This window comes from Zingiber officinale, chromosome 9A (genome assembly GCF_018446385.1).
Source record: "Zingiber officinale cultivar Zhangliang chromosome 9A, Zo_v1.1, whole genome shotgun sequence".
Taxonomy (NCBI): Eukaryota; Viridiplantae; Streptophyta; class Magnoliopsida; order Zingiberales; family Zingiberaceae; genus Zingiber; species Zingiber officinale.
In genome coordinates, this window is record NC_056002.1 from 9,529,046 (window position 1) to 9,551,082 (window position 22,037).

The window sequence follows — 22,037 nt, forward strand, 5'->3', positions numbered from 1 at the left end:
CTTTTTTTTATTTCTTTATCATTTACTTAATACCCTATTACATTCATTTTTAATATATTTTATTTAGATAAAATATGTTGTCTTCATTTCTTATTATTCTATAAATGTCTTGTTCTTCTTCTTTTATATTTAATTTTTAATATAATTGTTTAAAATTTTTATCATTTATTTTATTCATGGATTTTTTTTAAGTAAACTAATTAAATTTTCTCTAGATTTCTTAAGTGAAGTAAAGGAGCTTGCCACAGGGAAATTAGACTTAATTCTACCTTTTAAAGGTAAATATGTCATTTTTAACGGTCTCCTAGTACTGACCCTACGGATATGGATGAAAGTAAATATAAGTATACAAATATTAGACGTATAATGTGATAAATCATAAATTGTCATTTTTTAAAAATCGATCCATTGTCTACCGTTTATGGTGCGCCTTGGAGGCTTAATTCTACCTTTTAACGATACATGATCATCGCCATACTGTTTTCCTAAAAACAAAAAAAGGGTTGAATCTAATAATCAACACTAATGCTTGGGTTGGTATATGCGAGTTCATTATCAGTAATTAAAACGGTTTGAAATAACTGCTTTGTTTGTTTAACTCTAATTTTGTTTTTTTCTTATCTAATTTTAATTTAGTTGTTTCCGTTTAATAACTTAATATTTAAAAAATCATACTTGTAGTTTCTTCCATAATAACTAATAAATATTCGTGTTAGAAATATATAATTTCTTAAATATCAACTCGTGCCAAACGGCTGAGATTTTTTTTTGAGCTGGTCATAAATATGACAAGAAAAGAACTCAAATGTCAGTCCGGAGACAAAATTACACTTCTCATAAATAAACAAATTGACAGTAGCATTACAACAATCAGACAACTTTAGGCATCTGGGCGTTTTCCTTCAGGATGTGTCGATTGGCTCTTGGTTTTACACAATACTTGGGGCATCTCCAACCCAACTGCACACAGCTCGAGGCCAACGAGTTCTGATGCAGTCAACTAGCGGTGCATGCTGAGGTAGCTGATTGAGCTCTAAAATCCCTGGATCTCTCACACTTTGCTCATTGCCTGAGCTACTTACCACATCGGCGAGAAACTCTTCTTGTGTCCATCGAGGTGGCACTACCACGCTCAATTTACAGAGCCTTGGCTTCTGCAGGGGGCTCTCACCGCCGGCAGTACTGCTGGATACTGATTTTGCAATGCCATTAAAATGGTAGAGATCAAATAGCTTCTTGCCCATTAATCCGGATGAGTCCTTTAGGCCTCCACAACTTTTATCTAATTCTAACAGCACCTGCCAGAGTTCACTCCACACTATGAACTCTGAACTGCAGAGGTGATCAAACTTTGCAGGAGGAAGGTTGATGTTTGCCTCCCTGAGGACTTGTTGAAATCCTTCCACACCAATAAACCCTCCGCCACCACTTTGGTCCTGGGCATCAAATGCTTTCCTAATCTTTGACTCTCGCTCTTCCAGCTCATTCTCTTCTTGCACGGCCGGATTGAGAGCAAAAAGAACAGTGTAATGTGACTCGCTACCCACTACCCATATGGGCCATCTAGGGCATTTTAGATGCTGACCAACTTTGCAAAAATTGAGAGATTCCAGAAGTAAAAGGAACCCAATCTCTGGGGTCATAGCTACACCTTTCACGAACAAGCCATCACCAACATCCATTCGGCCATCAAATACATTGGACACAGCCTCTCCACAAATCAGCAGATTTACAATTTCCTGTGATAACCGGTTACAAGAATTAGATGGAAATGTATTAGGATTTGCGGATTATAAATTCCTGAAGCACAACTTAGCAATTTTCAGGGTCACTAGGGTTTTCAAGGGGAAGTGCATGTGATCGTAGTATAGAAAAACAGGGACCCAATTGTTTCAATCTCTCTATTTAGCATGTTAGTACGTGGTTGGAAAACCAAATGCAAAAGGATTACCATGAATAACAGAAGTAAAAGATATACAAGAATCCAGAGTAAAAAGGTTTAGTAGGAAAGAAGTGGTGGGTACCAATTACAGGAAAATATACATCAAGGCAATAAGAGAAAGTACTTTGTACAATCACTCAAGTAACAAGTTTTAGATGCACTCAGTCAGCAGCAGATTTACTTTGCATTGAACAGAGATTCATATGATTGACCACGACAGTATGATCCTCACCAGAGGGACACATTTACTCAAAAAGGGAGATTACCTCTGTGCAATGGCAACATTTGTACAACTATCACAATTTTATAATATCTTTCATATTTTTTTTCAGTAAACTATTGGAAATCATGAAAATTTTGTGAAATAAAAATCTTCCAGCATGAGCAGTTGTGAGGAAATGATATATACCTGTGAGGCATGCCCGAATGGAGCTGTGACCAATGGCTGGCTAGGGTCATCTCTATCTGCCTGAATGGACTCCTGGAATAAATGATGAAAGAAACTTCGGCAACAGGTCTTTCCAAATACCAAATAGGTTCCAAGCACAAACTAAAATACTTATTCCATTTACATATCCAACAATTGCTATTTTAGCAATTAACTGTGGATGCACTATCCAGTTATTCAGTTGTGATTCCGATGATGAACATATGATTAGATAAAAAGAATGATATAAATATTTCATCAGTTTGCAACAATGACTACTCTCCTAAATATTGGTCCAATATTAAGCAGCCACATAGTTACTACAAAAACCCAGAACCAAAAGATAAAATAAACCCTAGAAGCAAGTTGCCAACTAAAAAAAAGATATGAACATTATGCTTCATGTTTTGTATGGTGTGTAAACCATGATTAATTTAATAAAATGGAAAGTTAAACTTGCCTATAGGCCAGAGGCAGAAAGCTTTGTCAATGTAAAAAATCTTCTCATTAGTTAAATCGACCAACCAAATTTGTATCTTAGTATAGTACCTACCAAGGTCACTTTTCTGGTCTGATTTGAAACCGTAGTGTACCCAGCTTCCAGGTAGTTAAACCCTTTTTTTTCTCATACAATGGATCCTCGTTCAGTCATCTTACTTGCAGCACTAGACTACAGTCACTATCATTGCCAGTCACTAGGGTACAGGCACAATGTAAAATCCCTAGTAATTCCATATTTAGACCACCAACTCAGCTACACAGTCACTATCATTGCACCTCTACAATGATCAACACAACGATTTCTAAAATTTGCCCCTGAGCAATAAGGACGGCAGTGGTGTGGGAAGGAATTTAACTACCCATCCATATTTGCTTCCATATTTGGAGTAGCTACAACTGGTGGGGACACCTATTAGGTGAGAAAACTTGTGACCCTAGTACAAAGCAATTAAGTGTTGGTGCAATATCCCTCAGGTCAAGGTTGACCTGGGTAACCAAGCTGAGTCTTGGTTTGGGTTTAGATGTTTGACAATAAGATATTGATTGAAGAAAAGTCAAGTAGGTCAAGGTTGACTGGATACTTGACCAGGAAATCCTAACTGGGATGTTAGGCAAAATGAAAGTCCTGGTGAGTGAAGCCAGGCAGAAGAAAAGTCCTGGTGAGTGAAGCCAGGCAGATGAAAGTCCTGGTGAGTGAAGCCAGGCAGAAGAAAAGTCCTGGTGAGTGAAGCCAGGCAGATGAAAGTCCTAGTGAGTGAAGCTAGGCAGATGGAAACCCTGGTGAGTGAAGCCAGGTGAAAGTCCTAGTGAGTGAAGCTAGGCAGATGGAAAACCCTAGTGAGTAAAGCTAGGTGAAAGCCCTGGTGAGTGCAGGCAAGGGAAAATCCGGATGGATCAAGGATGATCGGACATCCGTGGGAAGTCCAAGAGATTGACTGGATACTTGGCAAGGAAGGAAGACCGGATGGGTCGAGGTTGACCAGACATCGGTGGAAGTCCAAGTAGGTCGATGGAGTGACCGGATACTTGCACGACGAGTAAAAGTCCAAGTGGGTCGAAGGGATTGACCGGACACTGGTGAGTCTGCCGGTCAAGGGAGTGACCGGATGCGAGGCATGATGTACCAACAGTCGAGGTTGACCGGATGTTGGTTAGGGAGGTTGGAACTTGGTTTTGGGCAAAACCAAGTCGGATCGATCCGTGGATCGATCCAGTCGTGATCGATCGGTGGATCGATCTAGATTCTTCCAGTGACGAAGCACGGATCGATCCGTGGATCGATCCGGAGGTCCCGATCGATCAGCCGATCGATCGGAATGTCTTGATTGGAATAGCCGGATCGATCCGTGGATCGATCCAGCGCTTCTTCGAATCAGACGCTCGGATCGATCCGTGGATCGATCCAGCCCCCGATCGATTCGGAACATTCGAATCGATCGGGATCCGACCGCTGCGTCGATTAAAGCCGCAGGCGAGCGTGGTCTTCGGAATCTCTTCACGAGCTCTTCTCAGATTCATTCCAGCTCCTCCACAGCTCTCTACAAGCACGTGATCGCCAGTTCTTGAAGGTTCTTGGAGGCTTTCCAAGTCAAGAGGCGGATCTATTGCAAGAGGAAGAAGTTAGGGTTAGGGTTTTTACTGCACATCTTGTAAGCTTTTGCTTAACTTGTATTTCCCTTTCTTCTTCTTGTATTGAGAGTGTTGTAGGCTTCTCCGCCTTTGGTAGTTACCATAAAGGAGTGTTATTCATAGTGGAGGGTGTGTGCGTTGGTGTGGATCCTTGGATTAGTCACCTCTTGTGAGGTGGATACCAAGTAAAATCCTAGTGTTAGCGTGTTTGTGTTTGTTTCAGTATTTTCCTGCGCATTCTTGAAGAAACAAGCAACACCGAGCAACGAGCACGTGACGAGCTATTCACCCCTCTAGCTACTTTTGGTCCTAACAAGTGGTATCGAGCGAGGCCGCTCTTCACGGAATCATCGCCGGAAGGGTCAAGCATAACAACAAAAGCTAGAGGGTGAAGAAGTGGAGCAAATTCATCAAAGTCAAAGAATTCGAAGCTCGACTTGAGATGCAATTCCAAGATGGACTTGGTTTTGATACAAGGGTGGCTCCACCATACACTTCCATGAGTTTCGATTCTTGGAAATCAAGAATCGAAAATTTTCTTATGATGGAGATGGAGCGATGGTTTGCTCTAATGGAAGGCTTCAAAGCTCCAACAAACTCCAAGGGCAAGTAAAGCGGATGGAGCTCGGAGCAAATTCAAAGGGGCGAGGCAAATGACAAAGTGACCAAGCTTCTGGTCAACTTATTGCCTAGCCACATCTTGGCTCGAGTTGGAGAATTCGAAGATGCCGAGGAGCTTTGGAGCAAATGGGCAACGCTTCAAGAGATCCCTCCACTGTACAAGATCATGAAGAATCCAAAGAGGGTGACTCTATGGAGCAAGACCAAAAGGAGGATTCCGAGGTTGATAGATGCTCGACCTCCAGAAGAGGAAATCCAGAAGCTTCATCCTCGAGGGAATGCAACGAAGGGACAAGGAGGGAGCGTACTCCTTGTTTCATATTCAAGATGATGAAGCCTCCACCTCAGGATTGAGGGGAGCAATCCGAGCCGGATCAAGAGGAAGGAGAAGCACATCCGGGTCAAGAGACGAAGAGGAGGAAGTAGATTCTACCTCCACAAGTCAAGAAAAATCAAATGGAGGAGAATCAAGGTCCGATCAAGAGGAAGCTTCTACCTCCGGATCCAAAGAAAAAGATGCCACCCCTACAAGCAAAGGTATAAATATTTCAATTAATAATAAAAATCATATAATATGTTTTGAGTGTAGGGAACATGAGCACTATAAGAGCAAGTGTCCCAACTTGGCCAAGAAGAAGGGCCAAGTGGCACAAAAGGGCAAGGAGAAGCCCAAGGAGACCACCCCCGGGACAAAGAAGAGCAAGGAGCACATTGTGTGCTTTTTGTGTCAACAAAAAGGGCATTACCGAAGTCAATGCCCTAAGGGGAAGAAGATGGTCAAGGCTCAAGGAGGCATTAGGCAAGGGGGAGCCTCCAAGGTAAAGAAGAAGGTAACATTTATTGAGCCTACCCCTTTACATTATGGTAAAAAGCATGATAGTTCTAACTTTTATCATTTTAATGCGATTTACCATAAGAATAGGAAGCATGAGGGCTTTAAGGAAAAGCATGTGGCCCTACATGCCAAAACTACTATCCATAAGGCTAGGAATGTAGGTAAAAACCTAGGCGATAACTCTAAGGATGTAAGATACAAGCCTAGAAACAAAAATGCTCATGGATCAAATGAAAAACCAAAAACTAAGGACTTAGTGAGAGAAAATCAAGTCTTGAGGTCAAGACTTGATAAAATGGAAAAGACCCTAAAAAGGATGGAAAATATCCTATTAGGGCAAAATGAGCATAACCTAGGTCTAGGAGCACAAAGGTCATCTAATGGCCATAGAGGTTTGGGATACAAACCAAAGGCTAAGAAGGATGTGCCCTCTTGCCATAGAGTTCCATATAGTTATGGAACAAACCCTAGGTCTAGTGGTCAAGCCAAAAATACTAGGGAAGTCATCCCTAAGAGTATTTTTGCAATAAATGTGACTAAGACTTCTAAGAAGTCTAAGAAAGTCACAAACAAGGTCACAAGGGAGGTTATCCCTAGAGTTGACCTAGAAAATGTGACCAAGGCTTCTAAGAAGCCCAACAAGGTCACTAGGAAGGTATCTAGGGAAGTTATCCCTAGTGAGTACCTAGAGCATCCAAGGAGCACCAATAGGTGTTGGATTCCTAGGAGCATCTTCTCTACCCCATAGATGGGTTAGAGAGTGTCAACTCCGATTAGAAGGGTAGTTAACCCAACTTTGAGGAAATTGACACTCAAGGAGCATTTTCAAGGTTTTTGTTAACCTTTGAAAATGAAATGGAATTATTATTTACTCCTTGAAAGAGTAAAATGTGCCTAATGGTGGAAGAATTGATTTTAATCTTAAATGGCACATATTGGGAAATTCATAAGAACTATCAAGTTGGGATTTTGGTATGTTCTTAGGCAATTTAAGGCAATCCGAGCCTTAATTTAAAAGTGCTACTCTTGTGGAAAAATGGAATATGCCAACATTTGAGGAATATACTTAATTTTAATTGGCATAAATTAATCAAGGGAATAAGAAATGCAAACTTAGGCTTTGGCATTTTCTTGAAGCACTTTAGGGCAATCTAGATTTAAGTTGTAAGTTTAGCTAAGACTTTAAGGATACTTAGATAGTTAATCTAGGTATATTTTATTTATGCTAAATCTTGCCATGATTGTTTGCCCATCATATGCCATGACATCATATTTTATCTTATTTGTATTTTGCATTCATGACTTATCATGAAAAATACAAAAATACCATGTCATGCCATACATACATCATGTAGTTATAGGAATCTTTCTTTTGAAAGCTATTTTATTTTGATGTATGCCATAACATTATCATGCATTATGTTTATTTCCTTAAAAATTAAGGACATATGGCATTAGTTAAACAAGTGACATTTGTTTAACAAGTAAATCAACAAGTGACATCCTTTGTGGATGTCTACCTCTCAAAATGCCTAGATAGATATGCATGATCCCTAGAATAGGGCAAAACCAAAATCCTACATCTCACAAAGACTATAAGGTGACTTGTATGTGTTTTAGTGCACATTAGATACAAGTGAGATGTTAGGATGATGAACAAAACTCAAGATGTTGATTTAGTGCATTCTTCTGAGTTTTAGATTCATCAAAACACATAGTTATGTGTTTTCCCATCATTGGGAAAACTAATGTACAAGTCATGTGCATTAAGCCCAAGGAACATGATGGGATATTGGTTTTGAAAATGTTTTTAAAATGTTTTTGGAAAACCTTGATGAAGGCTATCTTTTGATAGTAATCACCATTGAATAGTTAGACACAAACTTGAAGAAAAACACTAAAGTTTTTGCAAGTTTTCAAGTTTGTGTCAATCTTTGAAAATATGATGTATTTTCATAGAAAACTATTTTTCCATGATTAAGTATGCCCTAAATAATGTCTACACGAAATTTCATAATTTTTGGATTTTTGTAGAATTTTCTAGGGGTTTCTGAAGTTGACTGAAATGGAATTTCAGCAACTATCAGAGCTTCGATCGATCCATGGATCGATTGGAGTTCCTGAATCGATCCGTGGATCGATTCAAATGGCAATTCCCGCGAGCAGAAGCTCGCTGGATCGATCAGCCGATCGATCCAGGGAGTCTGAATCGATCCGTGGATCGATTCATAAAGGTTCAATCGATTGGAACCCAACTTCAATCGATCCAAGTTGCTGATTTTGGCTGGGAAGGCCTGATTTCAGCATCTTTGAACCTCTTCGAGTCTAGGTAACCATTCCAAACCCCTTAAATACATTTGTATACATACAAAGGGTGTTTTCATGTTGAAAACAAGGATGGATTGGTTAACGAAGACTAAGTAGAAGTTTAGGTTGAGGTTGTCTCAAATTTTGAATATTTGAACCTCAAAACTTCTAAATTTGGGTTTCCTAAAGGTTTAGGGATTCCAAGTCATTGTTGGTGCAATGACAGAAGTTACCACCATGTCTTTAGGGGGAGGGACTCTTTAAAGACATGAAAATTATTTTTCATGAACCTTGGAAGGTGGTTAACCTTCTGTTGTGAACTTGCTCAAGGTTGAGCATTTAAACTTGAAATGGGGAGAAATGGGGAGTGGATATCCTCATTATTTCAAGTGGACACTCAAGTGGTAGATAATGCTCAAGGTTGAGTAGTTGTCTACATTGAGGGAGACGTTAAGGATAAATGAAGGGTATGGGACCTTCATTATCGTGTTGATCACAACGAGTGATGTTGTGAACAACGATGAGCAACTCTTCGGGGAGAGTCTTCAACAAATGGATTTGTTGAAGTGTGCCCAGAATTGGAGCATAGGTTGATGTGTGTCCAACGATGGGTTGATGTGTGCCAATAGGGGGAGAATGTATGGTTAAGCTTAGTCCTTCATTACCTATGGGAAGGTCATAGGGGGAGAATGAAAGGACTCATGAAAGGGAGTAAGTTAGGCTTTCATTACCTAGAGGGAGTTTGCCCTCTTAGGGGAGAATGAAGAGCTTAATTTATGCTTTCATTACCTAGTGGCAAGAAGGAGGCTATGGGATTAGCCTAACTTACATATGGGATTGTAAGTGTTATTGTATTGTCAAACATCAAAAGGGGAGATTGTTGGTGCATATTCCCTCGGTCAAGGTTGACCTGGTAACCAAGGTGAGTCTTGGTTTGGGTTTAGATGTTTGTGATAAGATATTGATTGAAGAAAAGTCAAGTAGATCAAGGTTGTTGGATACTTGACTGGAAGTCCTAACGGGATGTTAGGCAATGAAAGTCCGGTGAAGCCAGGCAGAAGAAAAGTCCCGGTGAGTGAAGCCGGCGAGATGAAAGTCCGGTGAGTGAAGCCGGGCAGAGAAAAGTCCTGGTGAGTGGGCGGATGAAAGTCCTAGTGGTGAAGCTAGGCGGATGGAAACCCCGGTGAGTGAAGCCGGTGAAAGTCCTAGTGAGTGAAGCTAGGCGGATGGAAAACCCAGTGAGTAAAGCTAGGTGAAAGCCCCGGTGAGTGAAGCCAGGCGAGGAAAATCCGGATGGATCGAGGATGATCGGACGTCCGGTGTTGGGAAGTCCAAGTAGGTCAAAGGATTGATTGGATACTTGGCGAGGAAGGAAGACCAGATGGGTCGAGGTTGACCAGACATCGGTGGAAGTCCAAGTAGGTCGATGGAGTGACCGGATACTTGCACGACGAGTAAAAGTCCAAGTGGGTCGAAGGATTGACCGGACACTGTGGGGAGTCTGGCGGTCGAGGAGTGACCGGATGCGGCGTGATGTACCAACAGTCGAGGTTGGCCGGATGTTGGTTAGGGAGGTTTGGAACTTGGTTTTGGGCAAAACCAAGTCGGATCGATCCGTGGATCGATCCAGTGGATCGATCGGTGGATCGATCAGATTCTCCAGTCAGAAACTCGGATCGATCCGTGGATCGATCGAGGTCCCGATCGATCCATCGATCGACGCGGCTGCTTCGCGCGATAAGCGCCGGATCGATCCGTGGATCGATCCAGCGCTTTCGCGTATCAGAAGCTCGGATCGATCCGTGGATCGATCCAGCCTCCCGATCGATTCGAACATTCGAATCGATCGGGATCCGACTGCGTCGGGATTAAAGCCGCAGGCGAGCGGTCTTCGGTATCTCTTCACGAGCTCTTCTCGGATTCATTCCTCCACAGCTCTCTACAAGCACGTGATCGCCGGTTCTTGAAGGTTCTTGGAGGCTTTCCAAGTCAAGAGGCGGATCTATTGCAAGAGGAAGAAGTTAGGGTTAGGGTTTTTACGGCACATCTTGTAAGCTTTTGCTTAACTTGTATTTCCCTTTCTTCTTCTTGTATTGAGAGTGTTGTAGGGCTTCTCCGCCTTTGGTAGTTACCATAAAGGAGTGTTATTCATAGTGGAGGGTGTGTGCGTTGGTGTGGATCCTTGGATTAGTCACCTCTTGTGAGGTGGATACCAAGTAAAATCCTAGTGTTAGCGTGTTTGTGTTTGTTTCTGTATTTTCCGCTGCGCATTCTTGAAGAAACAAGCAACACCGAGCAACGAGCACGCGACGAGCTATTCACCCCCCCCTCTAGCTACTTTTGGTCCTAACATTAAGTTCCTAATTCATTCATTCATTGTGGCAAAAAAGATGATAATTTTCACCCCGGGTTCCTCCAAGACCGCCCCAAGCACATTGGAAGGAAGTAAATCACAAGGGTCATTCAGCCAGCCGAGCAGCCTCCTAGGTGAAGGGGCCTAGCACGAGGTAAAACCCCACGATTTGAACTCAAGACCTATTGTGGCAACTCCACACCCAAGTACCAACTTGGCTACGCCCGTGAGGCCCTAATTCATTCATTCATGAATCTATTAAACATGTTACTCTTAAAACTACAACATAATACTAATCTTTCCAAGAATTAAAATAACTTCTCTATATAGATAAACTACTAGTTTTTACTTTGATTGTATGACCCCTTTTTAAAGCTTAAGTGGCCTGGAAGAACTCTATTGTTCAATACCCATATTAAGTTTGATTGGATGACCATCTATACTCTCTTTAAGTTTAACCCAGTCAAGACTCAAGATACAACATTGATTTTAAACATTGAGTGTTGGTTGCATATAAATATAGGATTGCATATGAGATAAATGCAATCAACAATAATATGGTTAATTCTCTCATTTTCCCCCAAAAAGTACACAAACAAGGTAGTGGAAATTTAATGATACTTCATGTCACAAAAGGGTATGCAAAGAAAAATATGCTGACAATTATGCATACCAGTCCTCTTGAAAGTAGAGCAGATATAAGGAACAACATTGCTCCCATGCGGCTTTGAAACAAAGGAAGTGTTTTTATGAGTTGACGCATTGCAGTTGCTTGTGAACTGTATGTACTAATTCTTAAAATTTTCTGCAAATCTGAAGCAGTTGCAATAGAGAGATCTTTCAGAGCTTTTGCTAACACCTACTTACATGCAGAAACCACAAATAGTGATATAAGATAGCATATGCATGAAAACCAAAAAGACAATAAGGAGATAGTTGAGATAGTCACCTCACTTTGATCACCTTCAGATCCCTCCAGATCACGGCAGTCAACTCCTATGGTTGCAACCACAGCCTGTTTACCGCTTCCACATAGGAATAATATTTCAGCCATACTGTAAACCAAAGCTCTGAAACAAAAAAGCATGTTATTAGGTCTTCATGCCCAAAATTACGCCATTGAAGAAAAGGAATAACTCATAAGTTGATTATAACTCAGGTTCTTATCAACACTAATCAAAGAACTTGTCATGACTTTGGTTAGATTTAGATCAAAAGTTATCTCTGAGAACTAAACATAACAAAACACAGTCAAACGGGGGTATTAGTTGCTGGTCAAGTCCTAATTGGCTAGTTTACGAATTTTCACCTTTCCCTGTGGTTTTGATAAGACTATAGATTTCAAGGCAAGACAATTTATGAAGTTACTTCTATAATTCATAATTGACAATCAATCATGCCTTTCATAAATAGTATATGACCACATATGAATGGAAAAAAAAAAAAACTCTTCAGGAATTTTGTTCATTAATTTGTTTTCTGGAGTAAGTGTATTCTGCATAACGGTGCAATCCCATTCTTGTAGCATCATTACCACTCGGTTATCTCCTGCTTGTCAAATATTCTGTCCTTGCTTCTATTTCATCTCACAATTCCTTAATTTTTTCTTCTCCACTTGTTCAATGAAGCAATGCCCTTTAATTTCTTATGCCACCTTCCAGTGAAATTAGTACAATTGATTGTGATGAGACAAAATTTCCATTTCTTTTAAGCATATGAAAAAGTGTGTGGAGCTTGCAGAAATCTACTTGGATTAGCAGTATCAACACTGACGCAGGTATTTCTTCAAAAGTAAAGGGACTATATCACAGAATATAATTAATAGTGTGCTGATAAGATATGTGATTAAAGTTTCGAAATTTGAATAATTTAAGAATTCCCGAAGAGACAATTAGAAGCATTAATCTATGGTGCAAGCGTTACTCTAGGATTCTCTCTTTGATGAGAACAATTCACCGTTCAGATAATGTCACAAGACAAAGAAAAATTCAGATTGAAACATTAATGGAAAATTCAATCACCTCTCCTTTTTGTAGTCAGTAATAGATGCAAAATTGTTGCTTGCTATTTGTGAATCCTGATGAACTTTGTTCTGACCTAGTTCATATAGTGGTGTGTTCACATCCACTTTACCAAAATTGTGCGAGAAAAACAGTAGATACTTCAAAACATAAGCCTGCAAACAAGATCAATTATAAATTGTGCTTCACTGGAGTACTAAAAACAATGCGAAAGATCAGAACTTGCCAAATATATAAACCCAGCCAATATCATGAAATTCCATGTACTAAATTTCCCATTACTATGGCAGAAGATATGAGCAGTACAGTCCAAACAGCCCATTAGAACAATTATATAATCTCAATAATGCATGAATTTTAGATTGAAAAATGATTTAGTTGGAGCATCAAACCTCAACTGAATTTTTCATGTAAAATGAACCATGTTTAAGATTCCATAATATGTAGAAGCAAGAATAAAATGAGGAAGAGTTATCATATAAATTATCTTTCAAACGAAACCGAAGCACATTTCACATACCCATGATTTAAAAAGTGGAGTAGGCTGCCACCTAGGCAGAATTGAAGAGGGCCTGTTTGCCTAGGGGATAAGCAGACCCTCTTAAGCAGGTCATTTAAAAGGCAGGCCAGATAACCTGCCTAGGTGCACATGCAGCCCACCTGGGCGATGGTCTGATTTAGTATGGAGGAAAAAAAACTGGCTTTTTGAAATAGTTGGTTCACTTAATAAGACAAACCCTAAATCCTCTCCTGTTTCTCCCAAGTCCCAACCCACATGACCCCACAAGCATAACTCCTCTGCTGCTTCCGACCTGACAACCACAGGACCCTCCTCCTGAGGGAATTTTTTGTCCATCTTCCTCTTCTTACTCTCCACATCGATTGCTCCCAATCACTCCCAACCCAACACCCCTTCATATGCCACAGCAGCTAATTTTCTTACAGTAACCCCTTCTGGTCTAATCAGTATTAAGGTCAGCCATCAGCATTTATTTAATCTGAAAAATACTGAGATATTCAGTTTGATGAAATACTGAAATGATGAGTATTAGATCAGTATTAGATCACTATTGTAATTGATCTGGGAAATACTAATCAAGTAGCTTTGAATTTATCTTGCAATTTACAATTGTTGAAGTTTATCTAGCATTCGATGTAGTATTATTGTTTCAAATTTTGCATTTTTTCTTGCGTTTTTTTTGTTTAGTGACTTCAAACATGGGAACAACTTTCAGCACAAGATGGCAGTTCTAATTGCTACAAATCATCCTACTCAACTTATGAGGTGTAGAATTATGGATATCTTTCTAACAAGAAAGAACTTAATACCATTAAGTGCAAAAAGCTAAGAAAGTGATCCTATATACATAGTGTCAGCAAAAAAGAAAAATAATAATAAGACAGTTGCATGAAGAACAAAGAGGAGAAGTTCATATTTCTAGGGATGGGATGAAATCCAAGAAGTGCCATAAACAACTAAGAACTAAAAAACAAATGGATCGATTCACAGCCAGTGATCCAGAAATGGTCATGGCATCCCAGCTGAGAGGGTGGCAGTTCAAAAAAACTATCAGGATATTTTGATAATTACCCATTTTTAATTCATTTTGTCCCGATATACCCTCCCACATCCATCTTAACATCTCCGTCTCGTGTCAACTACATTTGCATTTTATTTTTTGTAACTGTTTAACATTGACTCATAAAATGCAATTATTTGTACTACAGTTAAGCATAATGATAAACTCCTCCGTATTCCTGTTACATATATTATTTGTAGTACCCTTATCAATATTTATTTCTTATTGAAAAATATATGCTAGGGTATCTTCCAGAATTCTTGCACATTCATATTAACAATTTTCCCACTTCTTTTCTTATATATATTCCCTTTAAAAATAAACTAGCTAATTCCTATTTCATAAACAACGACAACAATAACCAAACCTTATCCCACTTGGTGGGTTTTGTTTCATAAAATAAACTCTAAAATAAGATAAAATGTTAAGTTAAAGTTAAAGTTAGTTTGACCTTTAGATTTTTTTTACACCCTAAAGCTTATTTTCATTTAATTTGCCTCCTCTAATTCAGAAGGAGAGCCTTGGAACAACTTTAAGTTGTTGCCATGTGACCCACAAGGTCACGGGTTCGAATCCTGGAAACAACCTCTTGCAAAAAAGCAGGGTAAGGTTGCGTACAATGAATCCTTCCCCGAGACCTAGCATGGCGGGAGCTTCGTGCAAGGGTTGCTTTTTTTTTGCCTCCTCTAATTCACAAAACCATTTAATAAACCTCAGGCCACCTCAAACCAATAATAAAAAGTAATTTTCCGATAAGACTGTATTGGCTAAACTTTAAAATTACTTTCAAGCAGCCCAAGGCAATTAATAGTATAAATAAAAAGTTACATTTAAGTACCATTTTTAAGATATAGGACCTAAATAAATTGATTTAGTATCTATTTTCTATTTGTTATAAATCAAGATGATAAAGCACCATTCTATTTCAATGGGAGATGTCACATTATTATTTTGAGATTGTTTGGGCTAAATTGAGGCACTTTTGTAATTTATAGGGGGGTAGAGTCATCAAATTGAGGTTATATATTGAATTGATTTAATTAAGATCCATATCGAAAATAATTGAGGTCCATATCGTGAATTGTATTAGTTGATCTTCATAGCATGAATTATTTTCGTAATTTTGCAAATGATGAATCCTAAATTTCATGTTAAATTATAAATATAACTAAAAAAAATCACCATACTAATACATATAAGAACATCTTATTTTACACCATAGTATGTTTGATGAAGTACATTGCCAAAATATCAAAAAGTAATAAAAGAATTATACCTATATTAATTCTTCAAATTAATTATGTTCAAGCAGTAAGCTCAAATTAAATTCAAAGTAGCAATAAAAGAAATATACTTATACTTTCAAATTAATTAAGTTCAAACAGCAATAAAAGAATCAAGCATTCCAACAGTAATAAAATTGCAAAACAATTATACACTTCTAAATAGTTATACACTGATATACCTTGACATGAATAAAGTAAATCATTAATTTAAATTCTTCTACAAGAAAAAGAGTTTTATATGACTAAACTTAAGATAAATAATTTTATACATGAATGGCTGAATCCGCACTTGGAAATCTCCATTGTCCACCACTGTTCAGTTGATGTATTGAACTGAGAAGTCCAGCAAAAAAATTGTCATCAAAGTCTATTAGGAAATAAAGCTGCGGCTTCACTGGCATCATATGGTTGAGGGTTGTAAAAGGTAGCTTGGCTGGGAAAAGTTGCAGTGGAGGAGGCGGAGCTACACAAGGTCGTGAGCAGTGTCAAAGAGAATTTGAAGCAGCAATTGATGAAGAATCATGGCTAGGATGCAATTTTAAACCCTAAACTACTATGAGGGCCCCTTTTATTCGTTGATGAGGGATTAAGATGGATTTATATAATGATAGTTGAATCATTGCTCTTGCAATTCATTTTGTATTAGTCCGTCAAATTGGACTGATTCATAATCAATTCTGACTATGAATTTACATCTTAAATCGATTGAATGAGAAAATTTAAATCGTGAATCGTCCGATTACAATTACCATGAATTGAGACAACAAACTTTGATGGTAAATTCAGAAAACTGTAAAATTCTAGAGGCTAAAATGGTATTTACCGCTAAACCTTGCATATAAAAAGTCAACTCAATTATCTAGTGTAAAGAAACTACTGTATTCAACTAGATAGAAATTTACCTTAGATACGTGTGGCAATCAAATGGAAAGAAAAAAAAAGCAAACAAGTTGTTACTGGTGACATCACTTCTTTATCAAACAAATTTCTTTAACATGAGTGGTGCAAAGTACAATTATAGGAGGGTGTAATGTGCACAAACTATAAGATGTCGAAATATCAATAGAATAAAAATTAAAGGAGGCTACTCTCTACTTCGTAATATTAAATATTTAAAGCAGTAAAATCTTGGTCTGTGGCTGGTGATTTTAACAGATCAGCAGAAAAAAAAAATCACAAATCATAAACAATCGTATATATTTCATAAAATGATAAAAATGGAAGACAGTAGCCAAAGTAAATGAAAAATACTACCAAGAGGAGATAATAAAAGATTTCAGAGATCAAACATGAAAGAGACATACAAAACAAGAAAAAGAGAACAACCTGAATGGTGGCCAAGATACCACAAGGACCCCCCTCCTCTTGAACCAAGCCCATGCAAGTCTCCGGATCAGAGCTAAATCTACAAGCATTAGTTCATACAAAATTAACTACAGAAGAAAGACAAGATAATGCATTGGGTGACCAATCACACTAGAAATGAAAGAAGATTTCATCCATAGTCTGCACCATTTATAGCTACTTGGGATTTTAGTATTTTATGAGTACAAGATAATCCGGGCATGACATATGTAGCTATCATGTTGTGTAATCCTAAGAGAAACCATCTACCAAATTCACCAAGTGTAAATAAAATCCAACAAAAATTAAATTTGCATCAAAGAATTTCTCACGAAGGTCTATTTAATATATTAATATTTATTGTACGGCGCTGATTTTGCTCCAACAAGTGAATGTCTTTTATCTTTGACCAATGCCAAATCTTAGTAGTATAAGGTCTTTGTGTTGATTGCTTGAAATTTTACAGACAGTACAGATTTCATTTAAAAACTAGATGAAAATTGCTAATAAGGAAATATATGTTAGGACACGCATGAGCCAGACGGGGGGATGAATAGCTCGCTTCGCTTCTTCAAACTTAATGTTGCAGCGGAAAACTTGAAAAGAAGACTCCACAATGCTAACACTTGGATTTTATTTGGTATTCACCTCATTGAGGTGACCAATCCAAGGGTCCACTCCTCACATTCACAGCTCCACTATGAATGTCTCATTCTCGAAAACTTTCCGGAGGTGGAGAAGTCTCGTACAAGCTGTTCTTACCCGAATACAACAAGAAAACGAGAATACAAAGACAAATACAATCGAAAACGACTCCTTGCTTTGTTGGCTTTTTTCTTACTTTGGATTGCCTCTTGGTGGTAGGAAATGCAACATCACTTATCTCCCAAACCCTCAAGAATGGGCCACTTCAAAACATCGCAAAACCCCCTTTTCTAGGGTCTCTCTTCGGCTATAAATGCCTCTCAATCGATTGGCCTTACCACGTCAAATCGATCGTTTAAAACTTGAAAAATGGCACTTTTTTGCCCGACCAATCGATTGGTGAGTCATACCAATCGATTGATAGCTCGAATTGATTCCGAAACCTTCTGTTTTCGTGAGAAAACACTCCCAATCGATTAACCACGTTGAATTGATTGCCCCAATCGATTCAGCACCTTTATGTTTCCTTGCAAAAACCATCCAATCGATTGCCCTAATCGATTGGTGATGTCGGAATCGATTGCCCTAATAAATTCCGACACCTTCTATGTTCCGTGAAAAAGCCTTCAATCGATTACACTAACGATTGCTTTGGGCCAATCGATTATACCAATCGATTGCCCAACCCTAAATTCAAAATCAGAACCAATCGATTGGCACATCACCCCAATCGATCAGTAACACTGAATTCAGTCCTCTCAAGACTGCATTCGTGTCTTTCTTGATATCCGATTGACCTCAATCTACCAAGACTCTCTTTGCTCAACATCTTGACCTGTCGAGACTCTCCATGCCCAATATCCAATCAACCTTAACCCATTGGAACTAGCTCACCAAGTGTTCGGTCCTCCTTGATCCACTTGGACTTTCCCTTGCCAACCTTCCCATTGGACTACCACCGCCTAGCCCTGCTAGGACTTTCATTGCCTAGTTCCCACCTAGGTCTTTCACCGCCTAGCCCCGCTAGGACTTCCATTGCCTAGTTCCCACCTAGGTCTTCCATTGCCTAGCCATGCTAGGATTTGTCATTGTCTAACCTCCAGTTAGAACTTCTTATTGCCTAACATACCATTAGTCTTTTCCTTGTCTAACTTTAGTTAGGACTTTCCAAGTCGAGTATCCGGTCCTTCTTGACCTACTTGACTTCTCTCTCACATATTGTCAAACATCGAAACTCAAGCTCGGACCAACCTGAGATTAGTCAAACCGGTCAAGCTTAACCCAAGGACGATTGCACCAACAATATATGGTTGTTAAGTAGACCTATGGCATATGGTAGGTATAATCCTGCAAACATCCATCCAAAATATTTATAAATCGAACATATTTAAGACTAGGTGTACCAAGAAGGAAATACCTAGATGGATCTATACATTATCAATAGGTTCCAAACAAGAAATACTAAATTATCAAGAAACCATTTTTTTAGAATAACTTGTAATACTTTAGGTGGATGTAGAAATTGATAGTAGACATTTTACTTCAAACTTTTGATCTCAAGTAGGTTAAACATAAATTGTAGTATGCCCCGACTTCAGGAGCAAGATAATATCCTAGAATAAATTTTCCTCATTTCTTCCCGCATATTTGGGATATTTTTCTCATTTCAGAACTTTCCAAGTGCATTGTATACATATAAACCTGATCGAATCCTCATTTATCTATATGAACAATATAGCATATCACTTTGACCCATACATTAACTGATGCAGAAGGTAATCAAAGATGGTCACGTGGTACAAGTTGTCAAAGTCAATGGAAAGTCGTTTCCTGATTCTGCAATGCCCTAACTCCGGGAAGGACCCTGGCTCCACGCAGCCCAGACTGTCTGCAAGGTTCCCCGACTCCGAAGGGATCCCCTTGACTCCGAATGGTCCCAAACTCCCTGAAAGATTCCCCGACTCCGAAGGAAACCCACTCGAAGGCGAGCATTGCCATCACTCAAGGAAGATGCGGGTAACGTTGTCGTTTAGCCCGGAAGTCGTGGGCAGCGCCTTCATTTATTTTAGGAGACGTGAGTAGCATTAGTGGGAATCTCGGAACATGTGGAGATCATGAGAACACAACCGCCACTTTATAAAAGGTAGCCCAATCCTACGAGCATAGGTACGTGCACACACGCATCCAAACCCTAACTACTGCTCTTCGTTTTCCTTCCTCCACCCCCATCGAAACTGACTTAGGCATCGAAGTGGTTGCGCTGGGAACCTCAGGCTGTCATTCTAACTTTCTTTCCCTATTTTCTCTCACCAGGCCCTGGCGGACCTCTCCACAAGTTCTCATCGTTGTTTGGCGCTCGACGACCCAATCAACATCGACGCCTACTCGCCGGTGGCTCGTTTGAAGGCGTTCTCAGGCAAGATCATTAACTATGGCCAAGTGAATCTCCATTAAACATAACACGAGGAACAACAAATCACACAAAATCATTGTCAGTGAATTGGTGATTCATGAACAACCTGAAAGCTCAGTTTCTTGTCCCATATGAATTTGCCTACTTCATTACAAGATTGCAGTCAAATGACAACATACCTAGACCAAATAGATGAAAGTATCCATTTTTAAAATAAATAAATAAATAAATTGTCACATGATAAAAAGGTGTACTTGAATGAATAAGCAAATTGCGCAGCCCAATCAGCAGCCTTGTCTTACACACAAGATACTCTTATTTTCATCAACTTGAAACAGCTCACGTATAACCTATATTACATTGATAATAAACTAAATGAATTTTTTGTTATGATATATACATTGAATTATGATCTCATTTTCTGCTTCCAGATGAATTCTAAGTGAACATCTTAATCACACTTGGTTGCCAGAACCTATCCCAATTGCAATAATCACGAGAATGAAGTGGCTGAAGCTACTCCTCCTACTATATAGAGTACACTTATGGAAGAGGACTTGGCTTTTGCAGAATGAGTGTAAACAAAAAATAGTCGGCAGAAGAATAAGGTGAATGAGAAAGTATCATTAAAATTCCACCAAATGTGATCATTGGAAGTAATCTTCAACATTCGTTTAGAAAAAAAGAGAGAATGAATTCTCCACAATCTAATTAACTTGAAATCAGAAATGTCATGCCTTCTAAAGTTAAAATAGACACCCCAGTTTTGAGTAAATGTTATGTGCGCTTATATACCATTTGCATTTACCATAAACAGGTTTGTTTATAGCCGCCATGACAAAGAAAATGGACCTCACTCACCAACTAGTATTTACATATCTTTCAAGAATAATGCTCAACAACTTACTGCAAAGGCAAGTCGAACCATAATCCTAAGTTAGCTGCATAGTGTAATCAAAAGTATAATTTTCACAAATATCACGAGTCATTTTAAAGTTGATGTTAAAGTAACCATCATAAACTGAAGAAAATGCAGAAGATTGTGAAGTTGAAAGAATATGAATAAGACATAGAACCATATCAAGATACATTAACAACTTTAAACTTCTATCGCATCATTAGCTTAAGTGCTTTAATTTTAATACAACCCTTGAGTTTGTTAAACTTCCAAAGTCTAACAGAAACAATGTATATAAGGTCAATGACACTGATTTCCATAGCTACAGGCACAACTGACGCATGATATTTCAAAAAGATATCCTATGCAGCAAATGAATAAAATTGTCAGAGATAACTCGCGAGTTAACCTGATTCCCTGGTTACTCCATTGTGCTAGAACATCCCTCGACACGCAATTTCCGAACACCATGAGAAACAACTTCTCGGCATCTGCTAACGAGAGAGGCTCTCCGAAACCAAAACGCATGCCTTCCGCTCCTTCCCCCGACTTCTCTAAATGCGTGCTGCTGGTCTGATCCTTAATGACTGACGCAATCGAGCCAGTCCTATTCCCCACATCCTCTCCCGCACTCGCGGGCTTTGCAGGGCTGACACTTTTATTTCCAGCAGCCACGGCGGCCTTGATCCTCTTCTCCGCCGCTGTCGCCATGAGCTCGCGCTGCACTCTCCGGTTCGTCGCCTCAACGGACTCTTCCGTTATATCCAGCGGCTTGCTCCGCTTCGCCTCAGGCGGCAAGCTCTGCAGGCTCATCCGCAGCGCCATCTGAAGATCCTCGTCCTCTCGATCCACCATGGCCAATTCCCCCCTAATATCCCCTGAAACCGGGAACTAGGGTTTCGATCGGCAGCGTCCCGTCGCTAGATCATGCGTCCAATAAATCAACCGAATCAAATCTCAAGAATAGCTGGAGTTCCACACTCGATTCCTAGTCGAAATCTTGATGGAACAGGCGGAGATTGCTATCCTACTGATATCGTCGAAAAATAATATTGTGAGCTCGCGCGATCGAACGGGAAGCAACGCGATGAGAGAGAGGGGGGTCAATATCACTTGAAGGAGTCATCTTACGGGATTACCAAAATACCCTCCAGACTTTACAGGAAATCGATCACTCACCGTCCAATCGATGTTTTGTCGATAGTTTTACGCAGATTGTAATTGTATTAATTTTA

The 22,037-nt window shown here is 39.3% G+C and overlaps 1 protein-coding gene across 1 annotated transcript; it reads right to left on the reverse strand.

Annotated features, from left to right (window-relative positions):
- Nucleotides 1–726: 726 nt before the first annotated feature.
- LOC122019879 (ubiquitin carboxyl-terminal hydrolase MINDY-3-like) lies at nucleotides 727–21,898 on the reverse strand. Its single transcript, XM_042577465.1, has 7 exons — nucleotides 21,212–21,898; nucleotides 16,829–16,907; nucleotides 12,637–12,791; nucleotides 11,565–11,685; nucleotides 11,289–11,474; nucleotides 2,352–2,423; nucleotides 727–1,739 (listed from the first exon to the last, which is right to left on the reverse strand). Exons 1-7 carry the CDS (start codon nucleotides 21,655–21,657, stop codon nucleotides 930–932), a joined length of 1,869 nt encoding a protein of 622 aa, XP_042433399.1. The 5' UTR covers nucleotides 21,658–21,898; the 3' UTR covers nucleotides 727–929.
- Between the last annotated feature and the right edge of the window lie 139 nt (nucleotides 21,899–22,037).